Consider the following 19153-nt stretch of genomic DNA (forward strand, 5'->3'; position numbering starts at 1 on the left):
GCAGGAACACCTCTGAGCCAGTACTTGGCACTATTGTGTCTGATAATTAAAAAAAAATCACGTTTGTCAAATTTTATTAAATGCCTTTCAGCAGCAATTGACTATCTTATTTTATTTTTATTTTCTCTGACCTTCTAATATGGCAAATTATACTACTAGCATTCCTAGTATTGGACCATTCTTGCAATTCCAGAACAAGTATGTGTATGTTAATATTATTTGCCAATATTTTATTTAGAATTTTTTTCATTAAGCTTCCCATAAGGGAATATCTTTGTCTGGTTTTGGTATATAATGATGTTGGTTTCATAAAGACAATTGGGAAGCTCTCATTCTTTCTTACTGCTCTTTGGATTTAAGTAGAATTTTTATCAAAGATTGGCCCCATTTAATGTTTTCTGTCTACAGTTCAATTTGGATATTAATATTATGACCTCTGCCTTGTTTTTTGTTCGTTTTTGCTTAGTATGTCTTTGTCCATTTTTTTTTTTTAACCTTCAAACTTTTGGAGAAATTTTATTTTAGACTTGTCTATTCTAGATATAGTTGTAAACATATAGATCAAAACATATAGTTTTGAGCTGATCTTTGTATTTCTTTCCTTTTTTTTTAAACAGTTTTATTCACATACCATACAGTCCATCCAAAGGGTACAATCAGTGACTCTTGGTCTAATCACAGAGTTGTGCATTCATCACCACAATCCATTTGGGAACAATTTCATTGCTCCCAAAAGAAAAATTCCATACCTTTCTTACCCCCCTATTATTGACACTTAGCATTGGTATAGTACCTTTGTTACAATTGATGAAATAATAGTACAGTATTGCTATTAACAGTAGTCCATAGTTTGCATTAGTTTTTTCCAATATACCACCCTATTATAAACACCTTGTAATAGTGATGTACATTTGTTCTAGTTCTTGCAAGAATATTCTTTCTTTTTAACCACCTTCATTGTTCACTACAGGGTTCACTACATTATACACTTCCATGTGTTATCCTTTAGCTTTCCTTCTAATGACGTGGTGACCCTAAACATCCCCTTTCAACAACAGTCATACCCATAATTCACTGCTGTTAATTACACTCACAATAATGTGCTACCGTTACCTCTATCCCTTTCCAAACATTTACAATCAATCTTATTAGAAATTCTGCACAAATTAAGCATCAACTCCCCGTTCTCTACCCTCATTCTATCTCCTGGTAACCTGTGCTCTAGATTTTAACTCCCAAAGTTTACTCATTGTAATTAGTTCATATTAGTGAGATCATACAATGTTTGTCCTTTTGTGTCTGGCTTATTTCACTCAACATAATGTCCTCTAGGCTCATCAAATTGTCATATGCTTCAGGACTTCATCCCTTCTTAAAGCTGAATAATTATTCCATCATGTGTATACCACATTTTGTTTATTCATTCATCAGTTGTTGGACACTTGGGTTGTTTCCATCTTTTGAGAATTGTGAATAATGCCGCTATGAACAGCAGTGTGCAGATATCTGTTTGTGTCCTGCTTTCAGTTCTTCTGAGTATATATGTAGTAGAGGGATTGCTGGATCACATGGCAGTTGTATACTTAGCTTCCTGAGGAACCACCAAACCATCTTCCACAGCAGCTGCACCATTCTGCATTCCCACCAATAGTGAATGAATAAGTGTTCCTATTTCTCCATATCCTATCCAATGCTTGTTGTTTTCTGTTTTTTAATAGTGGCCATTTTAGTAGGTATAAGTGTATTTCTCTTTTGCTAAATGATTGTATCCCACTAGGTATTTTTTTTTTTAACAGATGTTTTTGGTCCTCTGTTTTTCTATTTTCTGCTTGTATGTTTCATTCCGTTTCTTTTGATCTCTATATTAGACTGTGTATATATTATATTTTATGCGTTTTTTTTCCTCCTTAGAGAATTTGAAAGTTACATAGCTTCATTTTAGTTTTGCTAGTGATTTATGACTTCACATCATAAGCTAAACTTATTTCTCAGTTTATCAACCTCATAAATGAAGCAGTATCTGTTGACCCCCCCAATTAGTGCATTTGTACTTTTCCTCCTGTCACCCACCCTCCCTTCCTTCCCTTACCACATTCTAGAATACTGGAACAATGTAAACGTTTTATCACAGTATACTATAAAATTATTAGTTTTTATATCATGTAGCTTTCCTCTCAAAAATGTTAAGCATCGTATTGTTTTAAAATCAATAATTGCCATGGTTGTTTATATTTAATATTGCGTTTAAGTGGATTCAGTACTCACTTCCTGCTTTTTTATTCCACGTCTTCCCCATTTGCTATTTCTTTATTTTGAATCCTCTCTTCATTGGCAGGATTCTACTTTCAAGCAGATTTTTACCCCCAGAAAAGGCACATGGATTTTATGTACTTTCTGAGTATTTGTGTAGTAAAGAATGTCTGTCTATTGCTTTTACAAATAAAGAAAACAGTAACTGCTTTTGGAATTCTTGGGTCACCCTTTGTCCTTTAAAATTCTGTAAAACCTTCCTTTGCTGCCTGCCATCTTTATTTTGCTTATATGTATAAAATTGGTATGCTTGCTTTTTCCTTTATAGGTAGTTTGTTTCTTTTGCCTAAATAGTTATACGGACCCTTTTTCTGTAAAAATTTAGATAGTGAATATTTTAGGCTTTGTGGACCATAAGGTCTCTCACAAGTACTGAACTCTGCTGTTGTAGCATGAAAACCCACACACAAATCAATGGGTTCCAATTAGTTTTGTTCCAGTAAAGCTGTTCGAATAAAACTATTTGTAAAACCAGGTGGCAGTTTGGCCTGCTGGCCTATAGTTTTCTGACTTCTGGCTTATCAGCTTCTTTCTTTTACCTTGAAATTCACTAGGCTGTTTCTCAGTTTTGAATTAAAAAAAAATTTCCTGGAACGTAGTGTGAGTCCTTTGCAACAGCTGATTCATATTTTTCTTCATTTCTGGGAAATTTTCTTCCTTTCTACCTTATTATTATTATTTTCCTGTTTCATTTGTTTTCTTCCTTCTTTGAGAAAATCAACTATCTGTGCATTAGCCTTCCATTTTTTCCCTCTGTTATGTTATATTTTCTGATTTCTTTTGGCTTCTTGTCCTCTGCCTCTCCTTGCCCTATACTCTTTGGGATTTTTCTAAAGTTGTCTTCCATTTGACTGATAAGGTTTTTTCTAAAGTGTTTCTTCTGCTTTTTGTGTCTCTAATTGTTATTTTTCTCTCTCTTTTTTTTAAATTGTGGCATATAACATAGAAGTGATAACTTTTCAAGTGCAATTTAACAAGTAGAGAGCAAATTTCAAAGAATGTTATAGGTTACAGTTCCACAGTTTTAGTTGTTTTCTTATTGTGAAATATAACATATGCAAAAAAGGTGATAACTTTCGAAGTATGATTCAACAAGAAGTTATATAGGAAATTTCTAAGAATGTTATAGGTTACAGTACCTTAGTTTCAGTTATTTCCTTATTATGAATTATAACCTATATACCAAGAGGTGATAACTTTCTAATTACAATTTGACAAGTAGCTATAGAGCAAATTTCAAAGAATGTTATGGGTTGCAGTTCCACCATTTCAGTTGTTTCCTTCTAGCTATTCTAATACCCTAGCAACTAAGAAAAAGAAAATTATATAGAGATTCAGTATTCATTAATCCTTTGTTAAATTCTTTCTTGTCTGTTGTTACCCCTTCCTCTAGTTTAATCACTTTCCTCATCTTCAGGGATGTCTAAGCAGTGACCACCCTAACTTGTTCATGTTGAAAAAGGGTATCAACATTATGGGAAAAGGGGACACAACTGGTTGATCTAGAAGTGGCTGTTGCCTTTGGGTTTTGGGACTTAGCTGGAGAATTTAAGTTTCTGAAGAATAACTTAGTGAGTGAAACTTTTATAGAGTGTCACATAGGGACTAGGGTATTCTTTAGGGTTTTGGGGACTACTTGGGCTTATCATACTGTGGCCATTTGGGATATCTAGCTGAAGCTTGCATTGGAGTAACTCCAGGATTGCTTCTCTACTCTATTGGAAATCTCGTAGCCACTGAAACCTTATTTTGTTGCCTTTCTTTTCCCCCTTTTGGTCAAAAAGGCATTTTCAACCCTTCTTTGTCAGGGTCAGGCTCATTTCTGGAATCCGTGTCCCTCATCACTAGGGAGATTCACTCATCTGGGGGGTCCTGTCCCACGTCAAGGGGAGGGTGATAAATTTATTTGCAGAGTTGGCCTTAGAGAGAGAAAGTCAACATTCGAGCAACAAAAGAGGTTCTCTGGAGGTGACTTCTAGGCATAAAAGGTGGGCTTAGCCTCCCCTGTACAACCATAAGTTTTACAAGAGCAAGCCTCAAGATCAAGGGCTTGACTTACAAAGTAGGGGGTTCCTAATTTCACATAGCATATATTCTGCCATGATAATATCTCACGTTATCATCACTTAGTTGTGCTTCTAATTGATTTTTAATTTCTGCTATGTCATTATTTCCTTCCTAAGTTTCTCTCCTTAGCTCTGCTGGACTCCCTCTCTATCTCATTGTGATGCCTAGATCCAATTTAAGACAGCGTATACCTTATGCAATTTTCTTGAGAGCATGAAGCAGTAGTAGCCTAAAATTTTCTAATATTTCTTGCAGTAAATCTTCTGAAGTCTTTTGATGTGCCTTCTGCATGCTCTGTTCCTTCCCCACCCCCTACCCTCCTTGGTATATCTGCATAGGTCCTGTGGTGGAGTTTTATGATTTGTTTTTTATTTTGCTTACTCAACTTAGGATATTGGTGTTTTTTCTGGGCCTGCTCTTTACCCAAAAAAGTGTACATTGAAATCTTCTTGGAATCCTCTTCTTGTTTTGGTGGGCTCCATTGAGAGCTTTCCTTTAACCCTTCATGTGAAAGTTTAAATTCTGCATTGTGCCCTTTGTGGCCTAAAGAGAATAAGAGAGGACTCGGGTTGGGGCTTTAGAAAAGTCACTGTCTGGGATTTTGTTCCTCACATTTTCCTCATGACTTTGTTGCAACTACAGACCTATGAAGCTCAAAAGTGTAGTTGAGGTATTTGTTCAGTTATGTGGGGGTGGAAAAGTAGGGATGGGAGGTAGCGGCTCCGTGAATTTAAATTATTTTCCTTTCCTTCTGGTTGAGCTGGCTACTTGGAGCTGGCATCAGATTTAAATGATGTCTTGCAGGTCAGGATCATGGGCTTTGGTTTGTGGGTAAGTGGATGTTTTTGACAGATCTGCTATCTTTCTTGCACAAATTTGAATCAGGCTTGATTCTAGACGCAGCTCTTTGTAGGCAGGATGCCAATTCAGAAGGGGAAAACGGCCCTTTTCAGCCTGGTAGGTTGTCCCCAGTGCTGGGCTGAGGTGGAAACAGCTCTTCTTCCCACACCTTGCCCATGCTTCTGTCTTTGTTCTAGCTGGTACCTCTTTCTACTGTGCCACCTGTGATTACCATTCAAGTTGGGTACTAGTTGCCAGCATCCCTGCTCATCTTGGGCCAAACCAACTGAACATCTGATTGGTATTTCTATGAAGTTTTAAGTACAGATCTTTTCCCTGGCTTCAACACAGATGAAATGGTGGTGGTCTTTTCTTTCAAGGATAAATTTTGGTTGGTATCAGTAAGTGTTTTTCCCCCTAAGGCAATGTGCTCTTTAATCAGCCATCTTTCCTGGAAGGCTATTGTGCTGCTCTATGTCAGTTTCTTAAGGGAAATCTCTGATAAATTGGTACATCCCCCCCCCCCCCCGCATTACCCTTTTCCATCTCCCCCTTAGAGTGACTTTATGGGTAAATCCAAATATACGTGCCTAATTCATTTTATACAACCAATGAATTCAGTTGCTAGATTGAAGTAACTTTTTATAAAATAATTTTAAATGTAGCAAGAAGATTTGTTTATTTTCATAATCTTATGATACAATAAATATTTTTAAAGATAAATAGTCATTTTCTAACTTATGGATCCCTGCCTATTAAATTGAGATCTATCTACTGGCAGGTCTCAGCTGAATATCTCCAGTGATTGTTGTAACAGTTTTTCCTTCTCAGCAACTTATTGGGCTTCCCTGAGATGAAGGGTGTGGAGGAACAGCACTCACAGACACCACACAAAGCAGCTATAAGAAGGTTGGGGATCTGTTAGCACAGGTTTGTTTTTTTTCTATTTCGAATGTAAGGTTGTGGCATCTACTTTTGGCCACAATGGGGCAGATGGGAGCCAGAGGTGGTGCTGCACCTGTCTTTCAGCAGTATGCCTGGAAGCAGTATGCCTGGAAGCAAATGCTTTGCTTAGTCATTTCCTTTGCCCTTAGGAAAATATGTAAGAAACTACTTGATATTAGATCTGTAACTTGGCTCTCTAGAGTTCATAGCTGTGTGTGGAATTGCTATGTGTGGAATGCCAGTGTTTATGAAATTGTTTACTTATTTCTCAGATTACCAAATATGTGAACATATAGGAGTTTAATTTTTTTCTTATAGTTTCTGTCTGGTATAGCCAAAGTATGAATTTCCAAAGAGGTAAATAACATGTAAGTATTATTTTAAAATACTAAGTATGTGAGGGTGAGTGGGGAATACAAACATGAATAAGATGAGGTTGCTATTCTTCAAGAACCTTTACAGTTTGTTTGAGGGTGGGGCCAGGAGAGAACAAGTACACAAATAATTTTCTTACAAGATGGAATGTGAAAATTGCTTTGGGTCTCCCCGAGTAGGATGAGGGAAAATTGAGGAAGCTTTTCAAAAAGAGCTAGTAAATGTGTGGAACCTTGAAAGACAGATGAATTAAAAAAAAAAAAAAAGTTTCTGATTGTAAAAATAATACAGGTTATTTAATATTTGAAAAAATATAAAAAAGAATATGATTTGCTAGCTAATCTACCATCCAGAGATAACTATTAGTATTTTCTTTCAGTTTTTCCCTTTGTGTATCTTTTTGTGTGTGTGTGTGTGTGTGTGTGTATATCTTTTAAGAACTAGCATGTACATTCAGTATATATGATTTTGTATCTTTTCTTTTTCCTGATTAACAATTTGGTGTGAGCATTTTCCCATGGACCTATGATTTTGATAGAGGAAGAGATGAATTTGGGGCAGAGGAAACAACATATGGTACAGAAATGGGAAAATTCGGGGACTGTTGTGGGAATAATAATTATACACCCACTAGAGTGGTATGAACATTGGGATATGGTCAGAGAGGAGGCCGAACAGGAAGATTGGAGACAGGTGATAGGTTGCCTTGAGCAGATTAAGGAGTTTCTAGTCGGGGAATAATTTGTTCGTAACTGTTAACATTGTGTTAGTCTACTGAGGAGTGTGGCAGAGTGGAAAGGTGTTGACTTTGGAGATGGTCAGACTAGTTTTAAATCTGTGGGGTACTGTACATAAACACCGAGACCTCGGGCAAGTTATTCGACCTCTCTAAGCCTCAGTTTTCTCATCAGTAAAATGAGGATGGTGTACGTGTTATAGGATTCTCATGAGGACTAAATGAGATGACAGATATGAAGCTCCTGGTCCAGAGAAGGCATCCAGGAAGCATTAGTTCCTTTCTCTTGGACCTCTCATTTAAGACTCCATAGCTCTACAAAGGGAATAATCCTAAGAGGCCAGTAAGTAATATTTGAAGGTTCTATCTGAATCAGAGCTGCATCATTTCTAAACGGCTGTGTAGCTCAGCAGATTTAGTTAAAACACAGATTGGAAACTAAGACTGACAAATTAGTTAATTGGTTTAATTTTTCTTTTTCTTAAATTCAGCTAAATTGTTTCATCACCTACAGTGCTGAAAAAGTTAGATAGTACTGAAGGGCTTATAGGAAAAAATAAAACTCTTTCCCCCTATCTTCTCATTCCCCATCCCTATTCCCAGGAGGTCACCACTTTAATTCTCTAATTTTTTACCTGTTATTTGCCTTCATATTTCTGCATAAAAAGTTCATAATTTTATTTTTTGATGTATTATCTATTTTTAGGCATTATCTATTGAACTTCCCATTTTAATAGATAAGGACTTAGCTTTTATATATCATCCTCATCTCCATTCTCCTACTGTACTGTTATTTTTAGTTGAATCAAGACATAGTGATTATCATGACTTTATATTGTTTAGTTTTGCAAAACTAGGTTATATACTATGGTTTTACTCCCCTTCCTATTTAGTTTGGAGTTTATCCTGATGTTTCTGATTGTCCCCCCCCACCTTCCTTCCCAATTCTTTCATTTATCTAAGGGGCTCTGCCTACAGTCTTTACCTACAAGGAAGCAGGGTGAGGTTGTACAGACTGAGTTAGTTGGTGGGGGAAGGGGGGAGCATATATGTGGATATTTTAAGAAGAAATTTAAGAGCACTTTTTGCCATGTATTCATTTCACTTCATATATAGTTATGACATATCTCCTACTGCAAGGCATTTTGTTATAAGTGCCTCTTTATGGTTAAATAGAATGTGAAATCACAAGTAAAAGAAACATACATTAGTTTTTTGGGGATTCATTTATTTTGCATTATTGATTTCTATGCTGCTTCTCATTGGTGTTGTAAGTCTGTTATGTTTTGGTTTGTAATTAAAAATCAATTGTTAATATGTAATGTTAAGAACCCATTGGCTATGTGCTGCAGTTTGGGTGGATGAGATTGAGAATATGAACCACATCTGACATTTGAGACCTGTTTCAATTTAGGATTCTTTTGGTTAAAAGTGATAGAAACCCAATTCGAACTGGCTTAAGGGAAAAAAAGGGCTTATAGAACTGAGAAGTCCAATGATAAGTCCACGGTTAAGGCTTCAGGCATGGCTTGATCCAGGAGCACAAACTATGTCATTAGAATGCTGTCTTTCTCTGTTTTGCCATTTCTTGGCTCTGTCTCTCTGTAGGTTAGCTTTACTTTCAGGCACACTTTTCAGGTATTAGCCCTTAGCAGTTCTAAGCGTCCATTCTCACAGCTTAAGCAGAGGCCCCTGGGTTAATCTTGATTGCATTTGATAGGTAGGCTTTTGCATCCCCAAATCAATTATTTTTGTAATTGACTTGACGTTCTAGTTGGGCAGGCCTGATGCCGTGGATGGAATCAACTGCACTTGAAGCTTTAAGATGGAGAATGGAAGAATGGGAGCGGGGGCTTGGTTCCCCAGAGGAAAACCCAAGTTCATTTAGCAGAAGGGCAGTAGATGTGGGGTGGCAAAAATAACATGTCAGCTACGCAGGTACTCAGTGGTGTTTTTCTTTTGACTTGGTGGCATTGGCCGGAGTCTAGAAATTCTTTTTCTTATTGGCTGCCAAAGTAGGATTCCTTTTTCTTTCAGTTGTCTGAATCATGAATTTCTCCAAGATTTGTAAATAATTTATCATATAATTTAATTTAATTATCTTGGAAAGCTTGAATTCCTTGCTATGGGCTAAAGACCCATATATTATTTCTTTTAAGTTTTTGGGTTTACTTATATTGGTCAATTATGCTTTATTTTTATGTCTAAGAAATAACAAATTCTAGTCTGTTGGGTAGAAATTTTTAAAATTATGATTATATATTCAGATTAGCACACATTGTAACAGTTACTTTCTGACAGTGTATACCAAAATGTTAATAGTGTTTAACAGGACATGATGGGTTATAGGCAGTTTTTTCTTCTTCTTCTCTCGTTTACATTTCTTCTACCATGAACATGCTACTTAAAATTAGAAAAGCAGGGCTATTTTAAGGCATTTATTGAGTGTCCTAATGTGTGCTGTGCTAATAGGAACAGCAGAGTAAGTCAGGAAAGCCATGACTCTCATGGAGCTGATATTTCCATTGAGTGAGAAAGGCAATAAACCATTATACAGCTAACAAAATAAATATAGGTTGTGAATAGTGCTATGAAGGGGAACATATAATAGGGAATAGCAGGGAGAACCTAATTTAGATTGACTGAATAGGAAAGATCCCTTGGATGAGGCAAGAGCCATAGAAGATCATCCCAGACATAGTAAGTACAAAGGCCCTGGGGCAAGAAATAGTTTGATTTGTGGTTGGAACCTGATAGCAGGCTTGCTTGTGTCAGCGTTATGGATGGAATTGTATTCCTCAAGAATACATGTTCTGTTGTTAACTGTTGTTAAGTTGGTTACATAAATGAATGTCCTTGTTCTTAGGAAATGTACATGGCAGTATTAAGTGTTCAAGTAGTATGATGTGTACAACCTACACTCAACAGAGAATGTATTGATGAGAGAGAAAGGGAAGGAGGGAGGGAGGGAAGGAAGAGAGAGAGGGAGGGAGGGAGAGGAAAAATAGTAAATGTGGCAAAAAGTTAAAATCAATGGATGGGTATCTGGGGGTGGGGGAGCTAAGGATATTTTGGAGTTCTCAGTATGGGGTTTGTATTATTTTTGTAACTGTCCTGTTTGAACATATTTCAAAATAAAAAGTTTAAAAAAAAAAAAAAAAAAGAATACATGTTCTTGTCCTAACCCCCAGTCCTGTGAGTTTGAACTTATTTATAAAGAGGATCTTTGAAGATGTTATTAGTTAAGAAGATGTCAAATTGGATATTATAATCCAAAATGACTGGTGTCCCTGTAAGGTGTTCTGGCTTGGTAAAGCTGCCGGAGTGCAGTGTACCAGAAATGGACTGGCTTTTACAATGGGAATTTATTAGCTTACAAATGTATAGTTTTAAGGCCATGTCCCAATTAAGGCATCAGTAGGACAATACTTTCTCTGAAGAAAGGCCGATGGCATCCAGGGTTCCTCTACCAAATAGCAAGGCACATGGCTGGCATCTGTTGGTCCTTCTCTCCTGGGTTTCGTTGCTTTCAGGTTCTGGCTTTTTCAGTTTCTGCTAGTTCTTTCTAGCTTCTCTGGGGCGTTTCTCTCTAAGCTCTCTGGGTGTTTCTCTCTCTGACCTATCTCTCTTTTTTTCTGTCTTTTATTCTCTTCATAGAGGACACCTTAATCCAGTAAAAGGATTAAGGACCCACCTTGAATGGGGTGGGTCACTTCTCAATTGAAATAACTAACCAAAAGGTCCCACCCACAATAGGTCTACACCCATAGGAGTGGATTGAAAGAACATGTCCTTTTCTGGAGTATATAACAGCTTCAAACCAACACATGAGGAGAGGAAAGTTGGACACTGTAAGAGAGAAACAGAGTCAGAGAGAGAGAGATGGTTATATGATGGAGGCAGAGGTTGAGTTTTTGCCACCACAAACCAAGGAATACCATGGATTGCCAGCTACCCAAGAGAAGTGAGGGGAGAGTCATGGAATGGATTCTCCCCTTTAAGAGGAAGCATGCTAAAACTACAGTAAGATACCACTTTACACCATTAGAAAATAGCAAGTTTTGGTGCGGATACGGAGAAACAGGAGCCTTTATACATTGTTGATGGGAATGTAAAATAGTGCAGCTGCTGTGGAAAACAGTTTGGCAGTTCCTCAGAAAGTGAAGTATAGAATTACCATATAATTTGACAATTCAACTTCTAAATATATATTTAAAAGAATTGAAAGACTTACTGTAGATGCTTTCCATTGTAGACATTTTATGATTCCAATCAGGGCTGGGGCTAGCGGAGGCTAATGAGAGTTTCCTTAGACTTTGTACCCCAGGCTTGCCTCTCCCTGATTCTAATTCACTTTACCACCACATTTCCCTCCCCCAAATGTATATAAAATATTTTTCTATGCTATTCTACCATAACACTTTAAAATATAGTTTATAATTCTATGCCAATGAATACTTGGAACTTTTTCCTCAAACACCTCACAACTAACTACAACAATGTGCTGTAAAGAGGTAGTCAGATACAGAGCTCTGTGATAAGAAGTAACATCACACTAATAGATTTCCTAAATTGGGGAAAGGAGTATATGCTCCCTTGGACCCACTCCCTGTGTTCTTCAGGAAAACCATAAAGCAGCTACAATCAGATTACTACTACAAATAAATCATTAGGCTGTATCTGCAACTTACAGCAGTAAGCCCAAATACGTTTAATCAATTCCCTGTTATTGTCAACTGGTATCATCAAAAAATGTCTGCATGTTAGAATTTTCTAGGACAAAATACTCCAAGATTAATATATAAAAATTCCCAATGTTAACATGTCCTCAGTACACAGGGTATGGTAGGTAATAAAATCGTTCTCATCCTTAGGAGAACTATGCCAGATAGGCAGTGCTAGACGGGAAGAGAAGCTGTGCTAGCTTTGAAGCTTAACAGAACTCCCTGGTCAATGTCTGTTGTCTTTATTGGTAGTTCTGAATTGTAATGATTACAAAGGACGCTCATGACTATACAAGCAGTAACAAGCAGCCAGCTATGCTTCACACCATGGTTTCACACAAAGAAGATAAAGAAATATCAGAATGCCTAATTTTCTATTTTAAAAAATTTCTAAGGCATATGGCAAAAGAAGGCTGGAAAAAAAATCACTGTGGGAAGAATATGCATAAATAAAAAAGTATTTCTTACATCAAAAAAGTTCAAGAATCACAAAATCTGCAAAAGCTTGGCTAATCAAAAACTGTACTACTGATTTAATCAGTATAAAATGAAAGAGCTTTAGATCTGTAATAAAAGTTCAAATTTGGGGAAGGGCAAACTTGAAAACAGCAACCAGTAGAGAAGGTGGGGAACAGGCACAGTAGACTGTGGGGACGTGTAATTGACCACTGTCAAACCAGTGTCAGTTTCTTGATTACCATTCACATTTAAAACTTAATTCACAGATGTATAAACCTAGTTATATTAATGAGGCATATTGATGCATTATTTTAAAAAGCCATTGTTTGCATGGTCTAATTACCAAGTCACGTGTTTTGCTCTGAACTTTGCTTACTTTATGTATTTATCATTCCCATGCATGAGTTTATTCATTACCTACACAGGAACTTCAGAATACTAGCCTACATCTGCCCATATTTATCCCAGTGAATTCTTTTTTTTGGCTGCCATGGAAAACCTGGTAACAGTATGGATATATTTTATGTTACGGATATATTTTATGTTTTTCTCCTTTAGATCAGGCCAAAGTATTTGTGAAAGTTTTTACTGCAGTTGATCGGATGCCGCAACTTCTTGCATACTACTATAAATGTCACAAGGTAAGGAGCTATGAGTGATTACAGTCATGTAATGCATATAACACTGGGCTGCACAATCCCAGTTTCATACTCAAAGGGAAAGTATTTGTCTCCTTGCCCTCTGGGCGTTTTTCTTTTACTTGGCCAGCAGGTGGTGCTATTGATCCAGCCTGTGGATTCATTTCTTTGCCAGTTGGGAAAAAAAGTCATCTGCATTCAGTTTTTTTTAATATTTAAAGGTGGATTTCATTTTCAGACTGGAAAAGCTGTTTTAGTGTTTTCCATTTTTGTTTTTTGAGGGAGAGTCATGTCTTAAGCTTTATTGTTCCTTTAGCAAGCCATAAGAATTTTATGTTTTCTAGGGTTGTTGAAGTTAGCTTACCAAAAAACTTGAAAACTTCCTGGGTAACCTTAATTCCTTCAAGTCCAGTGCTCATGTGTTTTTTAAGCAGAAGTGTTAGGGTGATGCTCACCCACCTCCAGGGTCTATTCTGAAGAGTGGTAGTATGCTGAGTGGAAACACGCTAGCATACTTTTGGGGCAGGATGAAAGGAGAGAGGCTCATTTGGAGGGCAAAAGATACAAGCTTTGGATGGTGATCAGAGCAGGTGACTATAAAATTTTTCCTCCACTTTTTGTTTTTAAGTGAATAGACAACAGTGGCCTGGGATAGCAGGGAGCAGTAATTCGCTTGCCTTTGGTAGGAGGGTAGACAGATTTAGCAGGCAGCCTACCAGGCCTACCTAATAAGACCCCCTTTGTTCTGCCCCTGCAGGTGCAGCTTTTAGCAACCTGGCAAGAGCTGTGCCAGAGTGACCTTCCCCTGGACCGGCAGCTCACCGGGCTTTATGATGCCTTGCTTGGTGCTTGGCACACACAAATCCAATGGGCTATGCAGGTAAGAGCTCATGTGGGTTCTAGGGGGAAACAAAGCCTGTGGGGGACAAGGGAATGGGTGACTGCCTCAGAAGTGGGCTCTCTCAACTGCAGAGCACTGCACGAAGGACCACCCCATTCGCCGCCCTCACCAAAGGGGTCAACAGATAAGATTTGAAACCCACGTCAGAAAATCTTTAGGGCTGCCATGAAAACTCTTCTAATCACTCTCATCTATATCTTAAGTGGAATCTAATGTGACAGTGTTGCATGTTGTTCAACAAGTGAGCCTGTGGAATTCCTGAAGGTCATTATCTTCAGATCTGAAAGCAGGAGGCCCTTAGTCAGGTGGTGTGTGAGTGAAACGATGGTTTTGTATCTTAACTTCAGGTAAAGTTTACCTGGTATGAAGTAAATTTCCCTTGTTTTCACAATATACTGAGAGTTAAAGAAGGAGAATAATTTTAAAGATACCCTCTGATTAGGGGAGACATGAGACAGAGAAACTTTGTTTTAAGTAGAAACTTTCCATCCCTTTTTTTTCCCCAAAGTCTGTGGGCATTTTCAGCCATAGACATTAAGAACCATCATTCTCTTGTCTTGATGCCTGGGGATGCAGTAGATCCTCTTATAGAAGGAGGAAAAGGAGTACAGTAATGACTTGACTTACTAGGCCTGTTCATGATGTGGCTTTTTTTCCCCCCACAATTAGTTGTGAATAACTCTTCAAATGTTCATCCATCATTTGCAAAATGAGCTCAACTGACTATAGTAGGTGAGAAGTACTTGTACAAGGTCATGTCATTCAAGTTGGTTAGAGGACTCCTTTCTATCCTTTCTTTTTTCTCCTTGAACCAATCTAATTCACTTATGTAAAAAAAAAGGAAAAACAAAAAGCAAACCAACTCCTGTGGGAATTTCACAGTTTTATGTGATCATCATTTTGAATGACCCTCTCTATCCACACTTGTTTATGTACCCTCACCTCTTCTACTAGTATCATGAGGTTACAAACAGTTCATGTATATAAATACTAATGCCCTTTATCATCTAAGGAAAAGAACTTTTACTTCTCAGACTTCTAATTGGGCCACATCCTAAAATTTGTGAGGTATAAGTTTATATTAATTTACAATTTTGGCACATGGTCCATTTTCTTTTTAGGATGTAAATGTGATAGGTAGGCTGTCATCTCCTGAAGCTCAGTACAGGCCAAAGGCGCTGGGGTAAATGTGTCCCCTTTTCAGACCCTCTATCCCCCAGTATTTTATTATGAAAAATTTCCAACATACCAAAAGGTTGAAAGAATTATATAGTGAACCCCATGTACTCACCTCCTAGGTTCTACAATTAACATTTTGTTATTTTTACTTTATCACAAATTTATCCATCCATCCATCCATGACTATCTGTTCATTGATCCATCTTTTTTTGATGCATTTGAAGGTAAGTTGTAGATATGCATTTCACAGCATACATATATTACTAACTAGAATTCGATATGTTTAAAAACTGTTTTTAGGTAAAATTTACTTAACAGTGAAATGCAATGATCTTAAATATAACATTTAATTAGTTTTGACAAATGCAGATACCTGTGTAACCTGATCTCCTATCAAGAAACAAACCATTACCCTACCTTAGAAAATTCTCTCCCACTCCTTCCCAGTCCATATCTGCCCCCACATCCTTGAAGGCAATCACTGTTCTGATATTTTTTCTACCATAAATTAGTTTAGCCTGTTTCTAGAATTTCTTATAAATGGAGTCATGAAGTATTCTTTTGGTAAGACTTTTTCATTTGGCATGCTTTTGAGATTTGTTCATGTTTTTGTATGTATCAATAGTGTGTTCCTATTTATTGCTGAATACTATTACATTGTATTACATTGTACCATTGTTTGTTTATTTATTCTCTTACTCATGGATACTTGGGCTATTTCTGGTTTGAGGCTATTACTAATAAAGCTGCTTTAACCAGTCTTATAGAAGTCTTGTGGATACCTGTTTTCCTATCTCTTGGGTAAATACCCAGGAGTGGAATTGCTGGATCATAGGATAGGTGTGCATTTAGTTTTGTAAGAAATCACCAGATCTTTTTCCAAAGCACAGTTTGCACGTCTCCTTCTGTGTGTAAGAGTTTTTGACTGCTCCAAATCCTTGTTGACAGTATGTGTCCTCAATCTTTTTAATTTTAGCATTCTGGTATGTTTGTAGTAGTATCTCATTGTAGTTTTAATTTGCGTTTCCCTGATGATTAAGGACATTGAACACCTTTTTGTGTGTTATTGGCCATTTGTGTATCTTCTTTTGTGAAGTATCTGTTCAGGTTTTTTGTCCATTTAAAAAAAAATTGTGTTGTTTACCTTTTTATTATTGAATTTTAGGAGTTCTTTATTCTTTTTATTTAGATAATTTTATTTTAACATCTGATATTCATTATTATAGCTTACATTTTACTTTTTTGTGTACTAAATGATTATGAATATTTTAAAAGAAAACTTTTTGATGAAAATGTGTATTCTTTTAATGTAATTACATTTCACTTTGAATCCTTAATATCATTACTGTCAATAGTACATAAATTATGTGAAAATCTTGATTATAGCAATATACCTAGTGATTTCACTGAAATGAAGGTGATGATATAGTATTTATGAATTATATGTCTTTATTTTATTATTCATCCAATACTCAATTCATCAACAGATTACCCAGAAATATTCAGTGATAACAAAATTCTGTTTTTCTTACATATTTGTTAATCTCATTCATATAAAAACCATAGCTTAGGTGTTATGAGGGTGTATTGTCAAAGTAGAAATGAAGAACATGTTTTTCTTAACAGTTTGTTAGCTTGATTTATAGCATTTACATATTTAAGCATATGGTATGTGGTTCTCCATTTGTACTCTTGCCCTGGACCCACAAATGTAAGGGGCAGCCCTGCAAAAATGAATAAGTGTATGCTGCAATTTGCAACTGAGAGTGGCTTCCACCAAACCTAACCCAAAGATTATTTACAAAAGAATTCTTCAATAAATAAGGCTGTCTTTCAATGGAATGATCTATATTATGAAGTAGTAAGTTTCCTGTCATAATACGTATTAAAGCAGAGGATAGATAGCAAATGGCAGGGAGGTTACTGAGGCGATTACTGTGCTGAGCAGTTTAAACTAGATGATTATCAAGAACCTCTCCCAACTTTTAAAATCTTTTGAACATTGTGTTATCTAGAAATATGGACTATCTAGTCTTCTTTCTTAGTTATACCTTTTAGAAAATGACATTGTTTCTTCTTTTAATGCAATTTTATTGAGATCTATTAACACACCATACAGTCATTCGAAGTGTACAATCAGTTGTTCACACTATCATCATACAGTTGTGCATTCATCACCACAATCAATTTTGAACATTTTCATTACCACAAAAACAAGAAGAATAAGAATAAATACTAAGGTAAAAAAGAACAGCCAAAACATCCCATACACTGGATAAAGGGAGTGGGAGCTACAAGGTTTTCACAATCACAAGGTCACACAGTGAAAGCTGTATAGTTATACAATTGTCTTTAGGAATCAAGGCCACTGGGTTGCAGTTCAACAGTTTCAGGTATTTCCTTCTAGCTATTCCAATATGCTAAAAACTAAAAAGGGATATCTATATGATGCATAAGAATAACCTACAGAATGACCTCTCAACTCTATTTGAAATCTCTCAGCCACTGAAACTTTATTTTGTTTCATTTCTCTTCCCCCTTTTGGCCCAAGAAGGCTTTCTCAGTCCTACAGTGCCAGGGCCAAGCTCATCCCTGCGAATCACGTCCCAAGTTGCCAGGGAGATTTACACCTCTGGGAGTCATGTCCCACATAGGGTGGAGGGCAGTGAGTTTACCTGCAGAGTTGGCTTAGAGAGAGAGAGAGGCCATATCTGAGCAACCAGAGAGGTTCTCTGGGGGTGACTCTTAGGCACAATTGTAAGTAGGCTTAACCTCTCCTTTGCAGTAACAAACGTCATAAGGACAAGCCCCAAGATCGAGAGCTTGGCCTTCTAAATTGGTAGTTCCCAATGTTTGTGAGAATATCAGTAATTACCCAGGTGGAGAAGTTTAATATTTCCACATTTCCCCCCAGTCCCTCAAGGGGCTTTGTAAATATGTTTTTATTCTCTGCCCAGATTACTCTGGAATGTATTGGGGCTTCATGCTAACCTGTACAAACCATCAAGGTTTCACTCCCTATTCAAAGTTCCATGTAATTATGGTGTTTGAATAAACTGACCATTCAACTTAAATTATATAGTGTGCTACAAAAAATATAGATTTTGTACCTAATAAACATCTCTTCCTTTGGTTTCACACAGAAGTTGAAGTTTACCTTAGTCCTAACCAAGTCCATTTCGTTCATATCTCTAATTGAAGTCTGATCTCTTTTTCAGACTCCTTAACATTTGCTGAATGGGGTAATGCTGACATTCATAGCTGCTGTGCTCTGGCTGTGGGTCTCAGGTGTCATATAGATACCTGAAGTTCCAGGGACCGACCAGGTTATATACAAAGAGTTTAGCATGTCAGAATTTAGAAATAGCTATTACAACTCAGAAATAGATGTAAATGTTGTAAGAGCTTACAATCTATGAACCTTTACAATAAGCCTTCCCCTAATAACCTGTGCCCTCAGATTCATTTCTCAGAGTTTGCACATTATAGTTAGTTCATAGTGAGGCATTATAATGTTTGTTTTCTCATTTCTGGTTTATTTCACTCAACATGCTGTCCTCAAGATCCGCTCACCTAGTTGCATACCTCACAATTTCATTCCTTCTTGTAGCAGCTCAATATTCCATTATATGTATACACTACAGTTTGCCATTCCATTCATCAGTCGATGTACCCTTAGGCCACCTCCATCCACTGCAGTTCATCAATACTGCCACCATAAACCCCACTGTGCAAATGTCCATTCGTGTCCCTCTTTTCAGTTCTTCCAAGTATATATCCAGTAACAGAGTTGCAGGACCATATGGCAACCCCATATTTAGCTTCCTGTGAAGCCACTGCACTGCCCTCCAAATGGGCTGCACCATTCTACTTCCCCACCAACGGTGATTAGGTACATCCCCCTCTCCACATTTTCTCCAGCACTTGTATCCCTCTGTTTATGTCTTAGACACTTTTATTCACACATCATACATTCCCT

The 19153-nt window shown here is 37.0% G+C and overlaps 1 protein-coding gene across 2 annotated transcripts in view; it reads left to right on the plus strand.

Annotated features, from left to right (window-relative positions):
• The window catches only part of COG7 (component of oligomeric golgi complex 7), a 106729-nt gene that overhangs the window by 26233 nt on the left and 61343 nt on the right, over positions 1-19153 (plus strand). For both annotated transcript variants that reach the window (XM_037814448.1, XM_037814449.1), the window contains exons 5-6: positions 13015-13097; positions 13852-13974. In XM_037814448.1, the coding sequence (XP_037670376.1) occupies positions 13015-13097; positions 13852-13974 (206 nt within the window). The remainder of the gene's footprint in view (positions 1-13014; positions 13098-13851; positions 13975-19153) is intronic.

The sequence above is a fragment of the Choloepus didactylus genome, chromosome 21 (assembly GCF_015220235.1).
Source record: "Choloepus didactylus isolate mChoDid1 chromosome 21, mChoDid1.pri, whole genome shotgun sequence".
Taxonomy (NCBI): domain Eukaryota; kingdom Metazoa; phylum Chordata; class Mammalia; order Pilosa; family Megalonychidae; genus Choloepus; species Choloepus didactylus.